The sequence below is a fragment of the Hakea prostrata genome, chromosome 1 (assembly GCF_041222555.1).
Source record: "Hakea prostrata isolate BN-2017 chromosome 1, UWA_Hpros_2, whole genome shotgun sequence".
NCBI lineage: Eukaryota > Viridiplantae > Streptophyta > Magnoliopsida > Proteales > Proteaceae > Hakea > Hakea prostrata.
In genome coordinates, this window is record NC_142600.1 from 72,742,270 (window position 1) to 72,765,874 (window position 23,605).

The 23,605-nt window shown below is 35.9% G+C and overlaps 2 protein-coding genes, 1 long non-coding RNA gene and 1 pseudogene across 5 annotated transcripts; 1 reads left to right on the top strand and 3 right to left on the bottom strand.

The window, feature by feature from the left end:
- Positions 1-3,361: 3,361 nt before the first annotated feature.
- Positions 3,362-5,177, bottom strand: LOC149029879 (uncharacterized). The gene is made up of 3 exons (XM_089151821.1): positions 5,099-5,177; positions 4,845-4,920; positions 3,362-4,740 (listed from the first exon to the last, which is right to left on the bottom strand). The coding sequence occupies exons 1-3, from the start codon at positions 5,102-5,104 to the stop codon at positions 4,367-4,369; spliced, it is 456 nt and encodes a 151-aa protein (XP_089007947.1). The 5' UTR covers positions 5,105-5,177; the 3' UTR covers positions 3,362-4,366.
- A 1,288-nt stretch (positions 5,178-6,465) lies between these two features.
- Positions 6,466-7,039, bottom strand: LOC149029880 (heavy metal-associated isoprenylated plant protein 39 pseudogene; annotated as a pseudogene).
- A 6,523-nt stretch (positions 7,040-13,562) lies between these two features.
- On the top strand, positions 13,563-15,399 carry LOC149029881 (uncharacterized). The gene is made up of 3 exons (XR_016172818.1): positions 13,563-13,847; positions 14,445-14,682; positions 15,325-15,399. It is a non-coding gene; the product is annotated as an uncharacterized LOC149029881 (long non-coding RNA).
- Positions 15,400-20,569: 5,170 nt separating this feature from the next.
- On the bottom strand, positions 20,570-21,499 carry LOC149029882 (heavy metal-associated isoprenylated plant protein 39-like). Of its 3 annotated transcripts, none has more exons than XR_016171208.1 (3): positions 21,416-21,499; positions 21,058-21,133; positions 20,570-20,947 (listed from the first exon to the last, which is right to left on the bottom strand). XR_016171208.1 is itself a non-coding variant. In XM_089142214.1 (3 exons), exons 1-3 carry the CDS (start codon positions 21,330-21,332, stop codon positions 20,619-20,621), a joined length of 411 nt encoding a protein of 136 aa, XP_088998340.1. In that variant the 5' UTR covers positions 21,333-21,372; the 3' UTR covers positions 20,570-20,618. The 3 variants fall into 3 exon arrangements, 1 of the variants encoding a protein (XP_088998340.1); XM_089142214.1 differs by lacking the exon at positions 21,416-21,499 and adding an exon at positions 21,327-21,372; XR_016171207.1 differs by lacking the exon at positions 21,416-21,499 and having other exon boundaries at positions 21,048-21,283.
- Positions 21,500-23,605: the final 2,106 nt, after the last annotated feature.

Consider the following 23,605-nt stretch of genomic DNA (forward strand, 5'->3'; position numbering starts at 1 on the left):
ACCTGTTCTCACCACTGATTCTTTGAGAAAAAAAATTCAAAACGATGGATCTACAATCCAAAAAAAGCAAAACAAGAGCACAAAAACGAATAAAGAAAGTCAAAAAGAAAAAACTGATTTTTTTCTATCAGAATGTAGAGGAACGTCAACTACGAATCCATTCTAAAATAGAAGAAGAAAAAAATCGAAAAAAAAAAAGCCCGTACAGAAGAAAAAAGACCGTCAAACAAAGTCGAAACCCGAAAAAAAATTGAAAATTAGAAATGGGTATATTCATGTATTCAATAATCCCACAAAGAAAAGAACCGATTGTCATTCTTACCTCTGCGATTTTAAAGAATGAAGCAAAAGATCCACTTCCAAGAAAAAATAGCAACTGATCCAAGCTTGAAACATGAGAAAGGTAACACTTTTGAAGAGCGGTTACCCCTGTTGCAGACGGAGAGATCAGCAGTAGTAGCAGAATAAGAGTAAATCGTCCTCATTTTCTTTTTTGTGCAGTAGCATGAGGATCACATATATGGTTTTGATCTCCAAATGTGGCTCACTCAATCTTCTTCGTCGACGGCGAATGTATTCCGACTCCGACAGATAATTGTTCAAAGGGAATCGATGACTGTTTATTATTTATTTATTTTAGTAGATTAAAATAAAAAAATTCCAAACGAGGGTATTTTTGTCACCAATTTATTAAATTAACAGTTTCTGTTGAACTTGTCCTTATTTAATCATTTATTAAAACTACAGGGGAGCCATATGCAAAAGGAAACTTAAACTGGACTAAAAGTGACCTGGACCAAACCTCAGGGGGTCCAGATGAAAATTACTCATAACAAAATTATTACCAAATTGAAAAATACATATATAAATTTGAAAATGAGTTTCTTTTTATTTTATTTTATTTTATTTCTTTTGATTAGAAAAAAAGATTGTTTAATTAGGTTTAAGTTTTCCCTAACTACTGAGGATAGTGATGTAATTTAATCAAGTGTAAACAAGTAATATAAAACTGTAGGGTTAATTTGAGATTTTTCAATAAATAAAATATGGCATGTCATCATTTAACTAAAAGAGTTTAACGGTAAAGGGGTACTAATAATTATAGGTAAAGTTGAATGTTAAATTAGAAATTTCAAAAAGTATAGGAAATAAAGTAATAATTAAGCTATATTACAAGGGACAATAGTAATTATCCCAATAAATATAACATTTCTGTAATATAGAATCAATCTAATTTCAAAATACATGTAAAACCTTAGACTTAGCCTCAAATTTAAATCCAGAATTTTGATATGATTCTAAAATCCAACACATAGGATTCAAATCACTTCAAAAAATTTATTATTTATTATGCTTAGTATATTGTCTATTTTTTGTCAGATATAAGATGTACGAAATAATAATCATATCCTTTGAAAATTGTAACTATAATTAGTTAGCATGTTTCTTGATTCAAATACAATAGCATTTCTATCTCTAGCTATGATATCATTAAAAGATGAGCATGAGGTAAGGCTCAATGTGGACTAGTCAAACATTGTAAAAATTAATTTGCAGTTCAAACTTAATGGACAAAACAAAAAACTTATAATAATATTAAATTTGAAATATAAGAAACAAATAAAAAAACATAAAACGACAAAAAAAGAAAAAAAAGGACGTCAAAGTGTGAACGTTCTCATAAACAGGGGTTGAAAAAATAAATCACCTAGTGAGTAGTCGTGATGAAGAGCGAATGAGTGGAGTTCATAAAAGGATGTGGGGGCATGCCAAACAACATATGCTCATTGTAATTTTTCTGTGCAGCTTTACCTAATTCAATTTTAGTTGAATAACTATTTCGATATCTTGATCTAAAATGTACAACTATGGTTCATCGATCCTTACGTCAAGACTTGCACCTGAAATCAAGTTTGGCATTGAGATAGAATAAGATGAATGATTGTTTGGTTTAAGACTATACACAAGAGCAACATGAGAACTAACCTTCACAATATTCAATATTCATAAGATTAGATTAGTCTTCAAGAGAGAAAACTGCTATCCTCACTAAATTTGTCACATATGTAGAAACTTGCTAAAGAAACATATTTTGATACTTACATTCGGTGAATCTATGCAAAGGTTCTACGTCATCTTTCTTCACAAGGGTGTGATATTAAACTAAGGTTTAAATTGAAAATTAAAAAAAATTAAATTATCTAACAATATGGGATGATTTGACCAATATTTGACACACCATTATTACTTTGGGCAACCCTCTCAACAACTAAGATACCCATTCGAGGAACACGGGGACTAACTGAAGTAATGAGCCCCCAACATGGAGGGCTCTTTGCTTCAATCGAGATACTCAAATCCATTCTTTCTGGTATAGAAGTTTCTATAAAGATGGGAAATGCCCTACGACTGGGAAATGCCCTACCTTTGAGTGCGGTTTGAACTATTGATTTACATAATTGGAAGTAACCGATTAGGTTTACGATGAAACCTAGAAATCAATCACTGATCCAATTTGAGTACCTCTATGGGATAGACCTCAACAGAAAACTGAAGAGCCAGGATCAAACTCTCCATGAGATTCATAGTTGCATTACTTATAGCTTCCTTGTTCATAGACAAAGTGGATTCGGAATTGTCTTTCATTCCAAGGCATAACTTTTATCCATGCGCTTTATATTCGCCTGGAGTTCGCTCCTAGAAATATAGCCATCCCTGCCCCCTCACGTCAATCCCGCGAGCCTCTTTTCCAAGCTGCAAATGATTTGAGTGCATCTCTAGTTGTGGCATCTATAAGAAATCTCCAATTCATATAATGGGTAGTGCTAATTTCTAATCTCTTTTCCATTTAAAAAATTTATGTTGTTATATTTTCTTCTCTAGTTTGATCTAGGTCAAATGCTTAAGTACCCAAAATGATTTGATTAAAAATATTCCAATAATTGAACTGGATCACTTGCATATCCTTGAAAAACTATATAAAAGACTATTAGGTGAAATTTGAACGTGGATGCTGATTTTCCCAAAAAATATTTTTATAGAATTGTTAGAATGGATGATTCTACCACAATAATGCCTTAATTTGATATATCATAATATCTTGTATATGCCAAAGGCCTTCCATGAGTCTTGCGTCATGCTTGTAAACACTTGCTTTCATAGATAAATTAATGACATTACTTTACAATTTGCAAGTAGGTTTTCCATCAAAGCTTCTCTTAAGATTTTGAAGAGGAATAAAAAATTATACATTTTCTCTACAACATTAGGGCACCACTCTCCAATGCATCCAACAGTTCTCATTTCTAAGCATTGAGTATTAATATGTGGAGTGATATTGTATTAGGTATTTGATCTTTTTTTTTTTTTTTTTTGGTAAACAGTACTTCATTCAGAAAACTAAAAAAAGTACAGACACAACTGCATGAGTACACAAGGTTCAAAACGAACCAAGGAGCGGAAAAAGACCAAACTGTCATACATGCAATAGACAGGGTCAGCCGGGGTAAGGGTTGGGTCAAGCCCAAAATGGATCAGGTCCACAAAACCCTTAGAACAAACACACCACACCCACATAGGGGGACAGATATATAACACCCACATAGGGGAACATACAGCACGCCTCAAGGGCGGACACAAAACTCCCTAAGGTGTAGCGATGGGAGCAGCGAAAGTGCGGAGCAGGGTCAGACCTGCCATCCGGCTCTGCCGTATAGGCGTTCCTATCAAGCTCGACGCAGAAGAACTTGTACCCAGAGTTGGAGTTGTTCTGCGATGTGCACCAAAGAACCGCTGTAACCAGAGGAGCTGTTATGAAAACAAAAAAAAAACAAAAAAAAACAAAAAACACAAAGTACTGCAACCAAACAGATCTAAGGGGAAACCCTAGATCTGGTTATTGAAGCGGGGTTGGGGAAAGAGGGTAACAAAGACGGGAAGAGGAGCAGAGAAGATAGAAGAAAAAACAAAAGGCGGGAGCAGGGGATGAGCAGAGGAGAGGGAAGCGGGGGCGGAGTATAGGGGTGGACCGGAGAGCAGAGGAAAGAGAAGCGGGTGCGGAGAGGTGGTGGAAACGGAGCAGAGGAGAGGGGGTGGGGCGGAGAGCAGAGGAGAGGGGGCAGAATGGAGCGGGGAGTGCAGGGAAGAGGGGGCGGAAGGAGCAGAGGAGGAAAGGAGGGAGACGGCGAGCAGGGGAGGCGGAGAGGCAGTGAGCATGCGAGCCTCTCCGCCTCTCAGACGGCACAGGGGGTGTGGGCGACGATCAGCAGGGTTGCAGAGCTTCTCTCTCCTTTTTTGGATACATGGTTGAAGTCTGTATTAGGTATTTGATCAATGCATCAAAAACTCTGAAATTGATAAAACGAAATTATAATATAGCACAAGTGTTGGGATAGTAGTCTTCTCCCAGATTCTGGACAGGGTAGCCTATTGTTCTATATGGGGTGCCACAACCAGCAATCTCTATTGCTGCCCTAACCATCAGGGCTATCTCTTCTTTCTCCTTCTTCTCCTCCTCTTCTTTCTTCTTCTTCTTCTTCTCATCTTCTTTCTTCTTCTCATCTTCCTTTTTCTTGTCATCTTCTTTCTTGGCTTCTTCCTTCTTAGGCTCTTCTGGGGGCCCTACAGAAACTACCTCTGTGAACCAATATTTCCGCAATTTTCCCACAATATCAACGGTATCCACTTCTCCTATCACTGTCATTTTCTTCTCATTTAGATCCATGGACATGGAATTAATTCCTACCCAGAAAATTAAAAACAGTGAAAACTTGTTATTTTCTGCTTCAGCTGAGAGGAGGAAAAAACAAGCTATAGAAATTTCTAAAAACCTATTTGTTAGATACCTGGAACAGAAGAAACTGCCTCCATGGCCTTAGCCCTTTCTTTGTCGCCGTATAGATCTATTTTCACGATTACTTTCTGCAGAAAATGATACCAGAGATCAGAATAAACAATTAGAAATTCAAGGTGGGTATCCAATAATTTTACACGAAAGAATCAAAGAATTGAAACACTATATTCATCACAGAAGACTCCATGCTTCAAGACGAAATAATTAAACTGAACTTGATCCAGAGAGAAAGAAAGACAAACTGACCTTCATATTGCAGACGATGAGATAACCCAGAAGTGGGAGAGACTGCTAAGACGGTGAATGAGTTTGATCGAGCTCTGAATGGTTTATCTTTCTGAATTTATAGCCCTGAGAACACAAAGAAAGAAGAAGAAAACAGCATTCAACGAGTGAAGTCATCTAGTTGCATCAGCAGTTTTGAATTCTTTGGTTAAAAAAGGAGAAAAAGAGGTTTACGGATCGCCCAAATTTTGAAATTAATAAAGGGAAGGAAGTTGAATGATTCCTTCTCATAGTTGACTTCCAGAAAATTTACGGGCCCATGGTAGGTAGGGTCTTGGTTTCTTCATCTTTCGCCCAAGAGCGACCGGCAAGATAGAAATAAACTCGATGAACAGACGAAGAGCCATGGAAATAAGAGAAGTTGAAAAGAGCTTCCAGCAGAGTTTCAGGTTTAGGCTGAAAGTGGAAGCCTAGCCAACCCATCTTCCTTATTTGTATAGATGGAATTTGAACTGCCATTTGATGTTTCTGATGGGTTTTTTTTTGAATGTTTTTCCCAGGTGTTTAATGAATTTCACAAAAGACCATGTATCAATCAATGTACTACTACCAAATAAATGGCTTCAATTGATGAACCTCTAACTTTCTTCTCAAAACTTTGAAGGATTAGTTGGTAGAAAGTCAATAATTCTAAGTAGAAAATTAAAGTTTAAATTTCTTGAGAGTCAAGGCATAGTCCCCACCTATTATGTAATACCCATCCCAATATAGCCTATTCCCTGAATAAAAAATATAAAAAAGGAAAGATTTTTTTTTGTAATTATTTGGTGATCATGACACTCTACCAGAAGGATTTATTTTGTGAGTGAGTTTTTCCATATTGTTGTTTTTGTTATTTGCTATTCCTATTTCAGTTTGTCTTTCTTATGATTCCAATATTATTAATATTATTATTATTATCATTACAATTATTATTTTTCTTGTTTGAGTTTTGGGGGGGGGGGAAAGCTTAAGTTTTTGGGTCTTTAGTGTGATTAGCACCACGAATTTCTACTAGCCCCACAACCGCGTGAAAGAGGTCATAACAAGATGCAAGGATGATCGAATCAATCTAGTACTTGAGGTAAAAATATTGAATATATTAGATCATTTCTTTAAAACCAGTTGTTTATATTTTTGTTCTTTTAATAATATACAAACTAAATCTAAATAAAAAAGGAAATTATAAAATAAGAAATAAATAGTTTTTATGATTTGATTAGTTCATAATATAAGTAGGAAAGGAACCCTATGGTAAGATAGATCAACCAACTGTTCAGCTGTACAAAGGAGGTTGCAGGCTAGCTACAAAATTTTGTTTTTTTTTCTTGTTGATGGAATCCTCCATTTCACAAGATGACACAAGCATTGTTTGGGTAGCCTTCTTCAACACTCTGAACATAATGACGTGTTGTTCTATATGGGTTGTGATGACCTGCAAGCTCTATTGTTTCCCAAACCATCTGGGTCATGTCTTCCTTCTCTTGTTCGTCTTTCTTGGCTTCTTCTGTCTCAGGCTCTTCTGGTGGCCCTACAGAAACTACTTCTGTACGCCAATATTTCCTCAATTTCCTCGCAATGTCAACAGGATCCACTTCTCCTATTACTGTCATTTTTCTCTCAGTCATATCCATCGATATAGAATTCATTCCTGCACTCCCCAAAAAGAAATTAATTGTTATTTTCCACCTTCAGGTGAGAAAAGCAGAGCCATAAAAGTCTCAAAAAACCCATCAATTCAATACCTGAAACTGAAGAGACTACCTTCATGGCTTTTTGCTTTTCTTTGCCACCATATAAATCTATTTGCAACACTACTTGCTGCAACAAATGGTAGCAGAGACCAGAAGATTCAATCAGATATATATCTAAGTAAGTCTAAGTACATGAGATAACTAAATTATTGAAACAACTGACCTTCATGTTTTATCTACTGGGTTTCAAATATATGCTACTGGGAAGACAAACAAAAAGCACTACGGCGCAATTCAACCGATCAAAAGCGAAATACAAAGACTGCGAGATAATGAGAAACCAAAAGTGCGAGAAGACTGAGAACCAAAAGTACAATCTTTCTGAACAAGAAAAAAAAGTCTTTCTTTCTTCTGGATTTATAGACCCAAGACAAAGACTACAAATTGAGGAAGACAAAGAGATCTTTTAAATCAACGAGGCGTCTGTACAAGTCTCTCTCTGCCGGACGCTTTGGGAGAGAAAATTTCAAGATTTAATTTTTAATGTAATTTAACTTGAACTAGCGCGAAATCGTGAATTAATTCACCATTTCTGAAATCACAGAAGAAATACATCGTCTTCATCATCAAATCAGCATTTTAAACTTTCATCCATTGATTGACTATTCAATATTTAATATAGTTTAGTTTAAATTTATCACGCATAAATTTATGGTTTAAATATATTTTAGAAAAACAATTTTAGTGTAAGGATGAGTTCTTTGTCCGGAGTGTAACTACAAAAGAGGGATTCGTACAAGAAGATTATGAAGCAGAAGATTCATAATTATATAGAATTATGGAAGGACGATTTTGCTTTGCAAAGGGTTAAAAGCTATATTTTCAATCCAAACTATTTTTAAAATATGACCCTGCAACATGAATGGTAGTTACGTGATACCTACCAATTGCATCAACATAAAGTGGATTAACTCTGTAGAAATTGATATTGATTAACGTTTGTTTTGACTTCTGATTTTTGCAAACAGGTTCACACGACTTTTGCTAAGTAAAGAATGAAGAGTTGGAAATTTTGAATCCTTTACTCTGTATAGACCAATGCTCTTTTTATACTTATCTATCATTTAGTATAAGAGGGCCACACCTCTGAATTCTGATAAAAAAAAAAAATAATAATAATAACGGCACTGGGGCTTCTTCAATGAGAATTCAATTCCAAATCTTAGAGAAATGAGTCATATATCTTAGAGGTAGAACATTTACTCCATTTTTGACTTGGTCCCCCTCGTTCCTCAAGGATAGCAGATCTCAACTCATGGATTCTAAACAAGAGTGGATGCGTTTCTAGCACAATAGTAATATAACAACCTCATAGATAAAGGTAGTAAGTTCAAGGAGGTTTTGAAGCTTGGTCATTCCAAACCCCCTTCCTATCTCTTGTGCTTGTAGGCCCCAGTCTTTATGACTGGTTTGAATGATCAAAAAGAAAAGGGAAAAGGGGGGGGGGGGGTGGGGGGGTGGGGTGGAATTGAATGCTTTGGTAAGTGTTTATTAGACAAGGGGATGTTGATTTTTTAGTTCGAAGGAGGTCAAGCATGTTGGCCCATTCTTTCTTATGTGATATGATACTAATAATAGTTTCATATGTATATGTGAAAAAACTAATTTTCATGAATTATTTTTCTAAGAGGATTCTTTTTGGTCATATGAATAATTTTATCTGAACATGAATTAAAAAATAAAAATAAAAATTTAAAATTTATGGACATTGTCCATGCTCATTCCTAATATCCCAATTAAACTTGGTAAATAGTCATGCATATTGTTAGACTTTAGAGTTTTCATTAATTAATCAAAGGATCACATATGATATATATAGGTAGTGACATACACGGAGACAATTACATGTGTATGTCAATCTTTACATGCCACTGCAAGCAAAACGGGTCAAGAACCGTAAGCTTGTCATGGAGCAAAATAAACCGAGAAGGAGGTAATCCTTGGGTGAGAGCATTAGCAACTTGATCAAGAGTGGAAATGTAATGAACCACCAGCTATTTAGAGGCAACCAAGTCGCGCACAAAATGAAAGTCTATTTCGATGTACTTGGTACGAGCATGAAAAACAAGATTCACTGTCAAATAGGTGGCACTGAGGTTGTCACCCAGGACGACCAGGGCCTGTGGGAAAAATGCCCTAATTTCTCCAAAGAAGAGACCTCAACCAAATTAATTTTGTAGAGATAGCAGCAATGGCCCGATATTCTGCTTTAGTGGAAGACCAAGAAACAGTTTTTTGTTTGCGCGAGCCCCATGAAACCAGATGAGATCCAAGATAAACACAAAATCCAATGGTGGAACGCCTATCATCAGGGCTGCCAACCCAATCATCATCAGCATAGGCTGATAAGACAACCGAAGAGTTTTTTTGGAAAAGAAAAGGCCATGTGTAGTTGTACCACACAAATAGTGCAAGATGTGCTTGCTAACAAACCAATGCACATCAGTGGGTGGTGCATAAACTGAGCAACCTTATTTACAACAAAGCTAATGTCAGGGCGGGTATTAGCCAAATACTACAAAACATCGACTGGTGTGTTAATATAAAGTCCCATTAGCTAGTGGAGTACTAGTGTAAAGACTCAAGGAAGCACCAGAAGCCAAAGTTGGCATTGATTTCGCCTCATGCATATTTACCAGACAAAGAAGATCCAAGATATACTTCTTTTGAGTCAAATGAAGACCAACAGCTGTCTAGTGGCTTCAATACCCAAAAAATAATGTAGATTCCCAAGGTCTTTAAGGGCAAATGTGGTAGAGAGGGACTTAAGTAGCTCAGAGATAGCTTGGAGGCTACTTCCAGTGACTAAAATATCATCTTCATATATGAGTGTTTGCAAAATAAAAGTAATCGCAAGCATATGGTATCATGTAGTTAACGGGTCGATCTCAAGGAGATATGCCACTTTATAATTTAACCTCTTAACGGTAACGCGAGAGTGCAATGATTCAAAATTTCCAACTAATTAATTAAACTAAATGAGCGATCCTAACACATACATCTAATGCAATCGAATTGAGACTAAAAATAAAACAGACATAACCTAACCAATCATCATCTAATAAATAAATAAAAAAATGCATAAATAAAAAGCAAGAGTAAAATACGCAAACAATAAATGATCCGAGTGTCATATCTGGATTGAGGGAAGAGGAGTATAACTAGGATGACTTTGACCGTGGATCATTTGCTGTAGCTTACAGTCCGTCGATCGGGGGAACGAATATTAAAGGAAAAAAAAATGCAGAAAATAAATAACAAAACAAGTAACAAAGCAATAAAAGGAAAAGAGAAATCTAACTAAAGAGAGGCACTGTAGGCATCTTTGATCAAAGACCCAGGGGGAAAGAAAAACAACAAATAAATGCTGAAAAATAAATCATAAGTTAAGAATATGGAAGGGTAGACAGAAGCAGGAATGGAGTGGGGAGAGAAGATTATTAATGAAAGCTACTTACTTGCATCTTTGAATCTTGAATGACAAAAATAATCCTTGAACAATCGATTCGAATCTCAACCAACCCTAACAACCAAATCTGGAATGATTCAAATTTGCAATTGCTAGACCCAAATAAAAACAAATCCTTTTGAAAATTGACACTCGAAACTTGAAGCTTGAACTCAAAATTGAAATTGAAATTGAAATTGCATTGATCAAAAAAATTAAATACACATGCATAAAATAAATAAACAACTTAAATATTCCTTGCATTACACAGAAAAATTGAACCTAAACATTCAATCTATTATTGGAAGTTACAAAAAATTGACTTACATCAGGGCTAGGGATATCATCAAATGGGATACAATTAATTGGGGGGTGGGTGGGGATGATATAGTGGGGGTAGGGGTGGTGGAGTCAACAGTGAACCAACGCTCTAATGAAAAATGATAGGAACTATGCTGTCACCAAAATTTTATCTAGGTTTTAGTCGTAGTTCATTGAAAAAATCTTTTTTTTTTTTTTAATAAGGTGTGCTTAACAGCTCAATGAAAAATGACAGGAATGTGGAGATTTGTATATTTGCTAGGATTTTCCCCTAGCTTGATCGTGAATATCACTGGGAATAAAGATTTCTTTTTCACATCTACTGAGATTTTCTATTGCTAATTTTCCTTAAACTTTGCTCTTAAACAAAGATTTATATGGCTTTCTTAGAGGTAAATGATTTAGATGCCTTTTTGTCATGCTCTTTTCTGAACTGAAAGGTTTGTAATGTACAAATCTGTGAATGGGTGAATTCATGCATTTTTGATGTAGAACTTTGAAGAAACCTGATCCTAATGTACATTGGGAGCTGTGTCTTGATTCTTTAAATATAGGATCGATTTTCAATGGCTTTCCACTTTGTCAAAATAACATAAACATCAAATTTGCATAAATGAAAGAAACTTGTCACAAGATCCATGATTGTGGATGGAAGCAGGTTCCGGTTGTCTTCGAGATTTAATATGTACATAGTACAAAATTGGAGGCACAGATCTTTACACGGTGGTATTAAGCAACAAAGTTTATCTTATAAAAAGTTATTTATAAATTATGAAAGAACCACAATTTAATGTCCATTTTGGATATTGTACATTGGAGAGTTTCGACACATTAAGCAAAAAGTTTTAATCTCTACATCATGCATTACAGAGCTTCTAATGTTCTTTTCATCTTTTATATTGGTTGTGTTAAATGTTGGGGTATTTAATTGACTCGACCAAAATGCAAGCTTGTCTATATTTTATCATGTGGTGGTTCAAGCCATTCATACACAATGAGCACAATTGATTAGAAGGACATACAATTGATATTGCTAATTTAAAGGTTATAGTCATATTATTGCTAAAGGATGATTCTCTAGTATTTACCTTGCTGTATAATTAATATTGCTAATGTAAAGATTCAAGTTTGGTATTGCTAAAGGAGGATTTTCTTGTGTTTACTTGCTTGAGATGTACTTCATGCTTCCAAGCAGTTTGGTTTGAAGCACATCATACGTAATGATGAGGACTCCTTAAAACTGGCAAACAAGGAGATCTTAGCAATGATATCACTAAAAGTCATCCAAATGTTTTTTTTTTTTGGTGATGGAATTTTGTGAGAATTCTTTGGCTAACGTGTTGGAGAATACATGAGTGCGGTATTTTGAGAAGAAGTAGATCCTTTCAATTTTTTAAGGAAGTTTATAATGATGTATTTGCAATGCACTGCATGTCCTCTCTCACTCACTCTCTCTCGAATTGGCCTAGATTTTTTTTATTATTTGGAATTAGAAGTAATTTTGGTCGTTGATGAATCAAGAGTTGAAGGGTCTCTCACCAGTAAGATCGAATAAACTATGCGTTTTTTTTTTGTGGAAAAGTTATTTGCATCCTTGCGATGAAAACGTATAGGTTTCGAACTTAAATTCAACTTAAAGAAAAAAAACATAAAAAATTTAAATTATACAGATAATAAAAAATTATATTCGAGGAGACAACACAAGTGCATATGCACATGCATCATTAATATATATATATTGGTAGTGACATACATGGAAACAGTGACACGTGTATGTCACTCCTTTACACATATTATGTAAATTCAATAAAGAGGTGATCTTTGATGCTGAACTTACAACAAGACCATAGAAAATGCGTTGCCACGCAAATTGAAATTGACTAGGAATGTGACTTGCTCAATCACAAACTAGAGGCTTTTCAAGGCGAAAAGGCGAAGACCTTGACTTAATAAGTCAATATTAAATAAGAGAAATTTCTATCTCCTTATATTTATTCTTATTTCCTGTAAAAAATTTTATCTTTAAATCTCTGATATTTCAAAATGGCCAAATTATCCTTATTTAATAAGGATTTTCCTAAAAATAAGGGGAAATTAACCTAAGGCATATCACCACCAGTGTCCAACGGGGTATGGTTTATCTAGTGCAGCGGTCTATTAGACGCTCTAGAGACAGTAATGTGTTGTGTAGGGTTCATAAAACCTTCTTTAGATTTTGGGGGGAATAAAAAAAAAACACCAGGAGAAAAAGAGCACCCCCCAACCCCACCAAACCCCCCCCCCCCAAAAGGAAAAGGGGGGGGGGGGGGAACCCAACCCCCCTAGTATTTTGATGTGTAAAAAAAAAAAAATACAATCTCGGGAAAAAAAAACCCCCCCCCCCCCCCCCCCCCCCCCCCCCCCCCCCAAAGAAGGAGAATAAAAGGGGGGGGGGAATAAGGGGGGGGCTGGGGCGATGCGCGAAAAAAATGAAAAAAAGAAAAAAAAAAAAAAGGGGCCCCCCCCTCAAATTCCAGGCCTAGGGGGGCGCCCCCAAAAACAAACACAAAAAAAAACAAAAAACTACAAGAAAAAGTAGAATTAGTGACGTTTAATTAGATAAACCGCCACTAATAATGTTTATCTACTGGCGGTTTTCAATAAACTGCCACTAATTAGGGAAAAAACACGGGCTCCCCTCGGGCGGTAGGGGGTTGAGTGAAAATATAGGGGTTTTGGTGGCGGTTTTAGAAAATCGTCGGTAAGTAATAAAATATTAGTGGCGTTTGTTCTATTAACGCCGCTAAATAGCATATAAGTAGTGGCCTTCCGGATATTACCGCGACTAAATATTAATATATTTAGCGGCGTTTATATATTATCGCCACTGAAGATAAATATAGCAGCGGTTTTATAGGAACCGCTGCAAAGAACCCTAGATTTTTCCTCTCCCGCCCAATCCCGCGTCAATTTTTGACCATTTTCCGTTCGATTTTCATTTTCAGCTTCTCAACTCAGTTTGTTTTTTGTTTCAGACGAACAACTTCAGAACTCAGAGAGATCGATAGGACTTTCAAGGTGAGAAATCCACTCGAAATTTTGGATCAACTTCGGCACTCGCAAGTTTACGGTGACCATACTTAAGGTTCTTCCCTGGACAAACCGGCGAATCGCAAGCTTACGGTGAAACACGGCTTTTCTCTCTTTTCTATGCTCTCTGCGATTTAGGGTAAGTTGGAATCGCTTTCACCACTTGTTTCATCTATTCTCAAGATTTGGATTCCAAGTCCTTAAGCTATTTTCAGTTTCGATTTTACTGATGGCTCCGAAATGTTGTTTTTGGTAGTGTTTTTTTTGCCATCCTTGTTATCGTTTTTGATAGGTAGAAAGTTTCAAGGATGCGATGAGATTAGGTTAAGTCATTAGTTGTCGTCCTTCACCACTGGTTTTACTGGAAATTTATCATGCCATGTCATCCATTCTTCTGGTTCACACCGAGCCTTGTTTCCGTCAACTGATATCTAGCTACTAGTGTTTCGATCTGGTACAGTGGTGTTACTGTTCATACAAGAAGACCATTGTCGTTTTGCTTGTTCTTCCTCTTCTAGTTACATGATAGACCCCTTTTTTCTTTTTTCGATCTGGTACAGTGGTGGAAAGGATTTGTTTATATTTGGTACTTCATGAAGGATTTGTTTATATGGTCTAACTCATAATAATAGGTTTGGGTATTGTCACATCTGTGTTTTTCCCCTGCTGATTTTTCCCCCTTAAATGTTTCTTCCAGTTCTTTGTTTCGTTGTGTAATTATTCTGCCCTGTTGCAGGTATGAGGTCTTGTATTAGTCATACTTGAAGAGGTGGTCTTGTTGATCATGAAGGTTCAGTAAATTAGTCTCTTCTAAAAAGTTACAAAACTCTTGGCATTGGTCTTATGCCTTGATTTAGTTACCTGAAGTAACAACTACTTCATCTAGTGTGTGAGGTTGAAGGCAGGGATCATTCCCGGGTTCTTGCATCGCCAGCCTCTCCCATCATTTCGCTTGCAACGAAGCTCATCCTCAGGTACAGTGCGCAACTTAGCCTCCTCATACCAATTATGTTTCGTTGCCTTCAATATACCAATTCTGTACTTCAATCCTCAGATCACCCACACCCACCATACAGTTAGTTTCTCCCATTCACGTTTCTGTTTTCAGCTATCTGTGTCTACAAAATATTTGGATTCCTAGTTAGTTTACAAGTGACCAAGGATTTTATAATTTTTTTTTCTCTTCCCATTTTTAAAGTGATACCTGGATGAAGATTTGGGTGGTGAAACATTGGTATAGTACAGATGAATGTATCGTCTTCTTTGGCAATAGCAATAGTGTGTGTGCTCTAATTTAGTTTTTGTAAATTGTCTTCAGTTTCTTTCTATTTGTATTCTTTCTATTTAGTTGTCTTTCTATGAAACCATATTATTAAGGGATGCCATCATGTAGATGGAGACTTCATGGTAGATTTCATTTTTCCTATAAAGAAAAAGGAAAAGAATGGAGGTTTCTAAAAAGAGATTAACCTTGCTCCTAGCTGTAAGGACTGATGTCATGGTTTGGGTTTTCTTCTTCGATGACCCTTCTACTTCTCTTTATTTTCTTTGGTTCAGAGGCTTCCGCTGTTTGTTTTTCTTTCTAGTACCTGGGCTAATCTCTATTACCTTATCAGGAACTGGTTTTGCAATGACTTTTGTGGAGCTGCCTTTGCTGCTCTGGCCTTTTGAGCCCGGGGCTCATCAACAATTTACACCCATCAACAATCCCGCAGCTAGCTTTTGCAAATCAATGAATTAAATTTACGACTATTGACTTGGAAGATTTGTACTCTGATTAACCACTCGAAACATTTAACATTTTCAATTTACTCTAATCAGCCTGCACATTAGGCTGTATATATCAAGGTTGGCATCTGGTTTAATGTTGCCTCCCTTCCTCTTCCTACCAACTCTGCCAACATCTCTGCAGGTTTCAATGTTGAGAATTAGTTGATTAAATTCAGTTTCACTCATTGGTCTAAGCCTCTTCGATTAAAGCTGGTCATCTCAAAGAAGGTAGGTGTTACAACTCCATATTGTGAGCCTACCATTGGCATCTTGCAAAAAAGGCCAATGTTTCTCCCACAGTCATTTATGCTATATGAAGATCTAGTTGATTTATAGAAGCTGCTGTCCTTTGTAGGACAAATTCAATAAATTGTTCTCACTTGAAATGCAAAAAGGTAAACAAGTGTAACTGCTGATGTCTCAGGTATCAGTTCCAAATTTCTCGGGGGATTTATTTTATTCTCAGAGGTTCTGTGAGCAGAATTACCTTTGGCTGTAATTTGATTCTCTTGCTCTTTGTAGTTTCTGTTTGTAGAGTGATGCTTAGTATGAATGGTGTTTGATTTTATTTTTATTTTATCTAACTTTAAGTCTAATATTATTTTAGAAATACCTATTAGAAGTTATTTGTTTCACCACATCACTATTTTTGCCATGATTGCCCCATTTTCTGCATATGCATTTATCTAAAACCATAGAATTGCTTGCAGTGGTAATTTTTGTTGCGTAGCGACAAGATGTCAAATAATTGCCTTTTGACTAAGATATTTTTGATTCATTGAACCTTTCCAATAAATGAATCTTCTCTGAGTATTTTTACAGTGTTGTGAAGGGGTTTTGAATATCAAGTCTAAAACCAAAGGTTGATAGCTTCTTAGCATATTTAAAAATTTCTCTTTACTTCTTACGTATTTGAGCTACATATTGCATGTTGTATGTTTGGGTGGTTCAATTTCTATAATCGTATTCTGATGTGAGATGAGATAAATAAAAACTGATTATTAGATCAACCAAGACTGCTTCCATCCATCCACGACACTAGTCATCTGACATTCTAAAGATATATACAAAGAAAACTGAAATTTGAATTTGTTGTATTTGATCCAAGTCGGATTTTTCTTTGGGTCCTCAACAGTCAACACAGTACTTAGTCCATAAAGCTAAACATGGAATAGAACAAAAACAAAATGAATTGAACAAATTTCGCCAGCTTCATGAAAATTAAGGGTAATGTACAGGTCAGAATTTTTGGTGTTGGCATTGCCACACGCTCTATCTTCCATATTAACAATTATTGGATGAGTTACTTTTCATGTGGTTTTTATTTTTAATGGAATTATTGTTCTTGTGGATCTTTTTGGAGATAAAATATTCACGTGAAGAATCTTGCGTTCTTTTCCTTTTGTGTTCTTCTTCTTGTGGGTTTTCCTTATTTGTTTTGATGTTTATGTTAAACAAATCTATCTTCGAGATTCGCTGCTTCTTTTTTCTGCTTTATTATTTATTATTATTATGTCTTTATGTCCATTTTGATCCTCGTGTATAATGGTGTTCCCAAGGATCTGATCACCTGTTTGACCACCCTGTACCTCGTATTTGCTCTTATCTTCAGATTTGATTTAGCTTCTTGGTAAGTCTGATCAAGATTTGAAATGGGTTTCTGTTATTTTTGCTATTCTTGTTATTTCATGTATGATATGTTTTGATCACTTACCCAACTGATTTAGTTTCCTTTGTGTTCCTGTTTCATCTTTAGCTTCCATGAAGAGTTTCAGAATGCAAAGTGGGCCTTTCTCAAACAAGGTATGATATTTGATCGAATGACGAATTCTGCATTTACAATATCTACAGTAGATACTTTTGATGCTAAGCACAAGCCTAATGCTATCATAGTTCAGGTTCGATCTGAAGGTTGCATGAATCATGTCGAAAGATTTATAAAGTTCAGAGCCTCCGTGTAGTTCGAATAGATCTAATATTGCAATTCTCTGTGGTGTGCAGAATAGATGAAATTGGCAGCAGATAGTAGGTGTCGGCATAAGCGGGGTACAGAAGACATTATGTTTAGACATTATGTTGGAGGGCCCCATCCTCATATATCCCATCTCAAGAGACAAGTAAGACCATCTTTCCCTCTCTCTCTCTCTCTCTGTCAATTATTTCATGTAACTTCTTTCTGTAATTTAATATGAGCTATTGCTTACTGGGTCATGGAAACTTTGATTACTTTCTAGTTAATTTATTCAGAAGAAAGGGGAAGAAAACCTTACACATCATTGTATATTCTTTGTATAGTAAGAAATAATGAATGAATAAATAAATAAATAAATAAATAAATGTACTGTTTTCTCATCTTTCTGTGTCTGCATCTATTTCCAAGATTGTTTAATAAAACCGATGGGTTACCATATGGGGTGCTGATGGATGTGGGTGCACTTAATGGTTGGACGGGTATGATCGGTTTTGGAAACCCAAACCCAAAACCAAACAAAACCATCCAAGGTTTTTGGTCCAACAAGGACTGGAATTTATTATAAGTTATTTTAAGTTTCTTAATTGTTTGGGTAAATTATGAAGGAATAACTTGGCAGTTTGGCTTTCTTAGCATTAGCTTACTTTGGTGGTTTCCAATTTTAGTTGGTTCCTTATTTTCTTTAGTCTTAGCATTAGCTGTCCTTTTAAATGGGCATCCAGATCCTATGCCCCCAATATTTTCTTTTACTTTCTTAGCATTAGCTTACTAGTGCTACTGATTCCATCCATGAAGAACAAAGTGATACACTAGCTAACGCATTAAAAAAAACAGTTTACTTATCAGAATCATGAATAAATTCTATACAACATTACAGTTTATTAGGCTAAGTACGGTTCCACTCCAAATTTGAAAACAATACCCTTTGAAAAATGTGATGCCATTATGTCTTGAGGAAGGCCAAACCTTAAAAATTCAAGATTCCAACCGAAGCCTTAAAAACTAGACTAAACAGTAAAAAACCGACTTAGATAATAAAGCTTCTCACAACTGAAAAAACAAGTCAAAATTCTAGTAAATGAAAATGTACAGATGATTCTTTGATGGAGAACCCCTCACTACGAGTAAGCTTTTGACCACCATTGTATGTGATATGAAGTGGTGTTGGTGGATGAATCTGAGAGAAGCCTCTCTGTTGGTAAAGAAGAAGCCGCCATGGACATGTTTAATATCCTGGACTGGTGTGAAGGATGAGCTAGGAGAAGAATGATGAGGAGCAGCCCAAGAAAGAGCATGAGCAGAGTTTGTGATCTGTGAGAGCTTCCTTCGCTTGATGTTGTAGTTGCTGCCATGCAATCAGGAACACTTAGAAACCACCCCCCCCCAAAGAGCCCAGAAGACTTCAATATCCATTAACCAGTTGGAACACCAGGGCTATGAAGGAAAGAAAGAATACTCTCAACCAAAGAGGGAAGTGTGATATATGTTTAGTTAGTATCCTCTCCCAACCTCTGTAATTCTTTTTTTCAATTGTGAAATTTGTTTATATCATATAACTTGACTTTCATGGGAACAAAAAAGGAAGTGTGATATATGTTTAGTTAGTATTCTCTCCCAACCTCTGTAATTCTTTTTTTCAATTGTGAATTTTGTCTATATCATATAACTTGACTTTCATGGGAACAAAAAAGAAATAAAAGGAGCGCTACCTTGAGATTATCTTCTCAATTCTGTGTATATTGCAGGTGAGGTTGTACCTTCTTTAGAATTCCTAATGGCAGTCACTGATGCCCAGAGTCCACTTCGTGGAGTGACAACTAGTGGGTCTCTACTGCAGCAGTTGCAGGCAATCTTCTTAAACTTTTGTACCTTGCAAATTTTCTTTCAACTGGATTTGCCTTACATTTAGCATCCTGAATTGGTTTTCTTTGGACATGTAGCAATGCGTATGAAACTGAAGAAATCACAAATTGTTATTCTGTTTGCATTGCAACAAATATGGGAAGAGATTGCTGGGAATTTGAAACTCAGTGAACAGGGTGGGGCTCCTGCAGTTGATGAAGCTGACCTGTGTCCTTGAAGAAGTTTGATGAATTTAATGCTCAACTCCAAGAACTTCAGAAGTTAAGTTTTGGTACTGAAGAGAAAGAGTGGCTGCTTATCCTTGCAGAGAGAGAGAAGACAAGAGTGGTTGGACAAGAAATGATATAAACAAACTTCCTTTTGAACTTCTGCAAGGCTAAGCAGCCACTCTTTTAATGACGAATTCTGAATTTAATGTGATTGGATTATTCCTTTTTGTGTCATTTTTTTCCTTCTTCTCTTATTGGTGTTTAGATTAACATGTAACATCAAGTATAGTACCACATGTAGTTTTTGTTGACTTGATTAATATGTATTGTATTTATTTTTCTTAATTGTGTTCTTTGAATACTGTTAGCTTTTTTGAATTTTCTTTCTATTCATGTATTTGTACTGTCTTTCAGGAATAAATGTAATATAATAGCAAAATTAGGGATTTTTTTTTAAAAAAAAAAGTAACGTAATTGGTGGCGGTAACAAAAAACCGCCACTAATGAGCAGGAAATCACAAGGGATTTCATCCTAATTGTAAACACAATTAGTGGCGGTTTTTGGAAAACCGCCACTAAATAGGACATAATTCGTGGCAGTTATCTAACTTACCGTCACTAAATATGACATAAATAGTGGCTGTTAGAGGAATGACCGTCACTAAATATTGACATTTAGTGGCGGTTTCTTAGCTTACCGTCACTAAATAGTGACTTTTAGTGGCGGTTTTATACATTACCGCCGCTAAAGTAAAATTAATTCCTCTCATCACCATTCCTATATATTTAGTTAGCGGCGGTAATTACCGCCAGCGTATGCATAATAATAGTGGCGGTTATATAGAAACGCCACTAATTGAAGCTTACACGCGCGGTACCTATTACCGCCGATATTAAATCGCTGCGGTGGTTTCCGCCACGAATCAAATGGTGGCGGTTTTTTCCACTTTTAGTGGCGGAAAAAACCGCCACGAAAACCCTTTTTTTTTGTAGTGCCAACAAAGCACTTAACATGTTCCACACAATATGTACAAAATATACCTTAAACCAAAGGAGCTTGGTAGCTAGATGGCTTTGCTTTGAATGGTCCTCCAAATTATAAGATAACACAAGTACAGTTGGGATAATCTTCTTCCACATTCTCAACATAGTAATATACTGTCCTACATGGGTTGTTATAACCCGAAAGCTCTATTGCTGCCCTAGGCTGGGCCATCTCTTCTTTCTGCTTCTGCTCTTCTTTCTGCTCCTGCTCTTCTTTCTTCTTCTTCTCATCTTCTTTTTTCTTAGGATCTTCTGGTGGCCCGAAGAAGACTATTTCTGTGTGCCAATATTTTCGCAATTTCCCCACAATATCAATAGGATCCGCTTCTCCTATCACTGTCATTTTCTTCTCATTTAGATCCACTGATATGAAATCAATTCCTACCCAGAAGAAAGAAAAATAAACAAATAAATAAAGAGGGAGAGAGAGAAAACTTGTTATTTTCTGCTTTAGCTGAGAGAGAAGTTTCGTAAAACCCACTTGTTGATACCTGGAACAGAAGAAGCTGCCTTCATGGCCTTCCGTTTTTCTTTGTTTCCGTTTAGATGAATTTCCAACAGTACTTTCTGCAGCAAATGGTTGCTGATCAGATCAGAATAAATAATTAAAAATTCAAGGTGGGTACCCAACAAGCACAAGAAAGAATCGAATAATCGAAATACTATATTCGTTACAGAAGATTCCCTGCTTCAACACAACTAAAATAACGGAGCAATTAAACTGAATTTGATCCAGAGTGAGAGAGAGAGAGAAACCGACCTTCATATTTGTTTTTGAATAATAAATATTGTAGAGGAAGAGAAACAAAAAGTGGGAGACGCTGCTAATTAAGAAGGTGAATCGCTTACCTAGATCTCGAGCTGTTTGATCTATCTCAGAATTTATAACCCTAAGAACACAAAGAAAGAAGTGCTTTTGGTTGGGGTCAATGCATTTGGTGATATATTCAGATTGAGATTTTAATCCCGAATTTTGAAAAACAAACAATTAAGATCGAAATCTAGACTGAGATGCACTGACGGACGCCAAAATACCCAAGCAATACAACGATTAGTATCAAACAAAACCAAAATATATTCCTAAGAATGACGTCATCTAATAAATAAGCAGTTGGACCCCTTCAAAGGACTGCTTTATGGATCTTTCAAAATTAAAATAAAATAAATGTGCTTTATGGATTTGTCACCTTCTCTTGATTCAACATGAGCTTAGGGGATTAACCCCACCCCACTGCCGCCCCTCCCCCACACCTCCACCAAATAAATAAATAAATAAATAAATAAATGGCCATGGACATGGCCACGTGGGTGAATGGTCCCTTCCAATCTTTGATTTCTAGTGAACTAATGGGCCAAGGTAAGGTCTTGGGTTCTTCGTAATTCTGTCCTTTTTCGCCAACAGACCAAGAAGCCTGACTGCGACAGCTAGGGCTTGGCCTTTGTGATTATGAGAGGGTGAAGTGCGGGTCCTCACCACCCATCTAATTCATGGTTTGGAAGACAAAATATCAAGGAATTGGTTTCTATTGAAGACCCTATTATTTTTTTTCTTATAAATTCAAGGGAAATTTTCAAGGTCATCCCCTAAGTTACCCCTTAAAATTAATGCTAGCATATAAAGTTTTCATATTAATCAATTAGACCCCTCATAGGGTGGAATATATCAAAGATGCTCCCTGCTGTTAAGAAATCATAAATAATAATAACATTGAATTGAAAAATAATTTATACGTACACAACTCATTTCTTTATTTCCCTTTACCATTGGTGATTTTTTCCGTCTCTCTCTTGGTCATTAATCCACACATTATTTTGGAGATATGGTTCATAGGTAATGTTTTTAAATTTAAAATATGAAGACAATATTGAAAATAGATAAATAAAAGTTAGTTAGAATGATGTTGGATTTTTGTTATATATATATATATATATTATTTAGATAAGTTTCAAAACATTAAAACTCTATCTCCCTAATGTTGTTTTAGGACTCTTGTTTGATTATTGCTTCTAAAGGACTTTTTTGGATGTGAAGATTTTGATCCAAAGATTTTGGCAATTAAGCATATATATAAGGTAATTTAATTTACCATATTTGTTTAGTCCCACATTGGATGGAGCTAACGAGAATATAAATTATATATACGTTGATTGCTCCTAAATGGGGTGTATCCCGATAGAGAGTTAAATATGGATCACGCGTATGCACCGAGCTGGGCCGAGTCGGGTGTGATTGCGGTTGTGGTCTGTGGACCCTAGTCTAACCAAGCCATGGGACATTATAATAATATTAAATGTCTATAATCTTGGATTATGACTCAGAAAACTCTATAACCATACAAGTTTATAAATAGATGAGAACTTAAGAACAAGAGTTTTTACTATGGTTTTTTGGAAAAACAAAAATTTCGTGTTCTAAAAAGTTAGAAAAAATTCCGTTTTTGCTTTACTCCTTTCTGTGCTTCAAAAACTTGTTTGCTTGATTTTAAAAAAATTTTACGCAAGTGCATGTGTCGCAATCAAGTAGTAAATAATAAGTAAAGTATCGATCCCATGAAGAATTTTATCGTTAACTATCAATGCAAAAGGTAAGATTAATGAACTAAATAAACAAAAGACGGATAATTAAACTAAAGATACTAAAGGAAAAATATGCAATAGAAGGAACTATAATAAATGGTAAGAATGTTGGAAATCAATTTCCCCTCCCTTGAATTTGACTGTCAAAACTACAGCAACGCTGCAGCACAAGGTATATCAAGGAACCTATAACACAATTGCATATGGGTATCTTACAATCCACATATGCATTAACATCCTATTTCAAAACCCTCATATTTCTATGGAGAATTGAACTGAGGATGCGGATTACACCCAAGTTCCAATATTGGTTACGTGAGGCAGATGAGTATTCCTACCCCACCCACTAATTAACTAAACCCAAATAAAGATTAAGCTAACTCATGCCATTCAGCATTTATCTAGGTCTAATTAACTTTCCAATTAACTAAAACCACAGCAGTCACTCACGGATGATCATAC

Bases quoted from the DNA above. Each gene is read 5' to 3' on its own strand.
- LOC149029879 (XM_089151821.1), bottom strand. The intron at 4,741-4,844 runs GTATCTAACAAA...TTTTCTGGGTAG, and splicing joins GGCAGTTTCTTCTGTTCCAG to GAATTAATTCCATGTCCATG.
- LOC149029882 (XM_089142214.1), bottom strand. The intron at 20,948-21,057 runs GTATCAACAAGT...TCTTCTGGGTAG, and splicing joins GGCAGCTTCTTCTGTTCCAG to GAATTGATTTCATATCAGTG.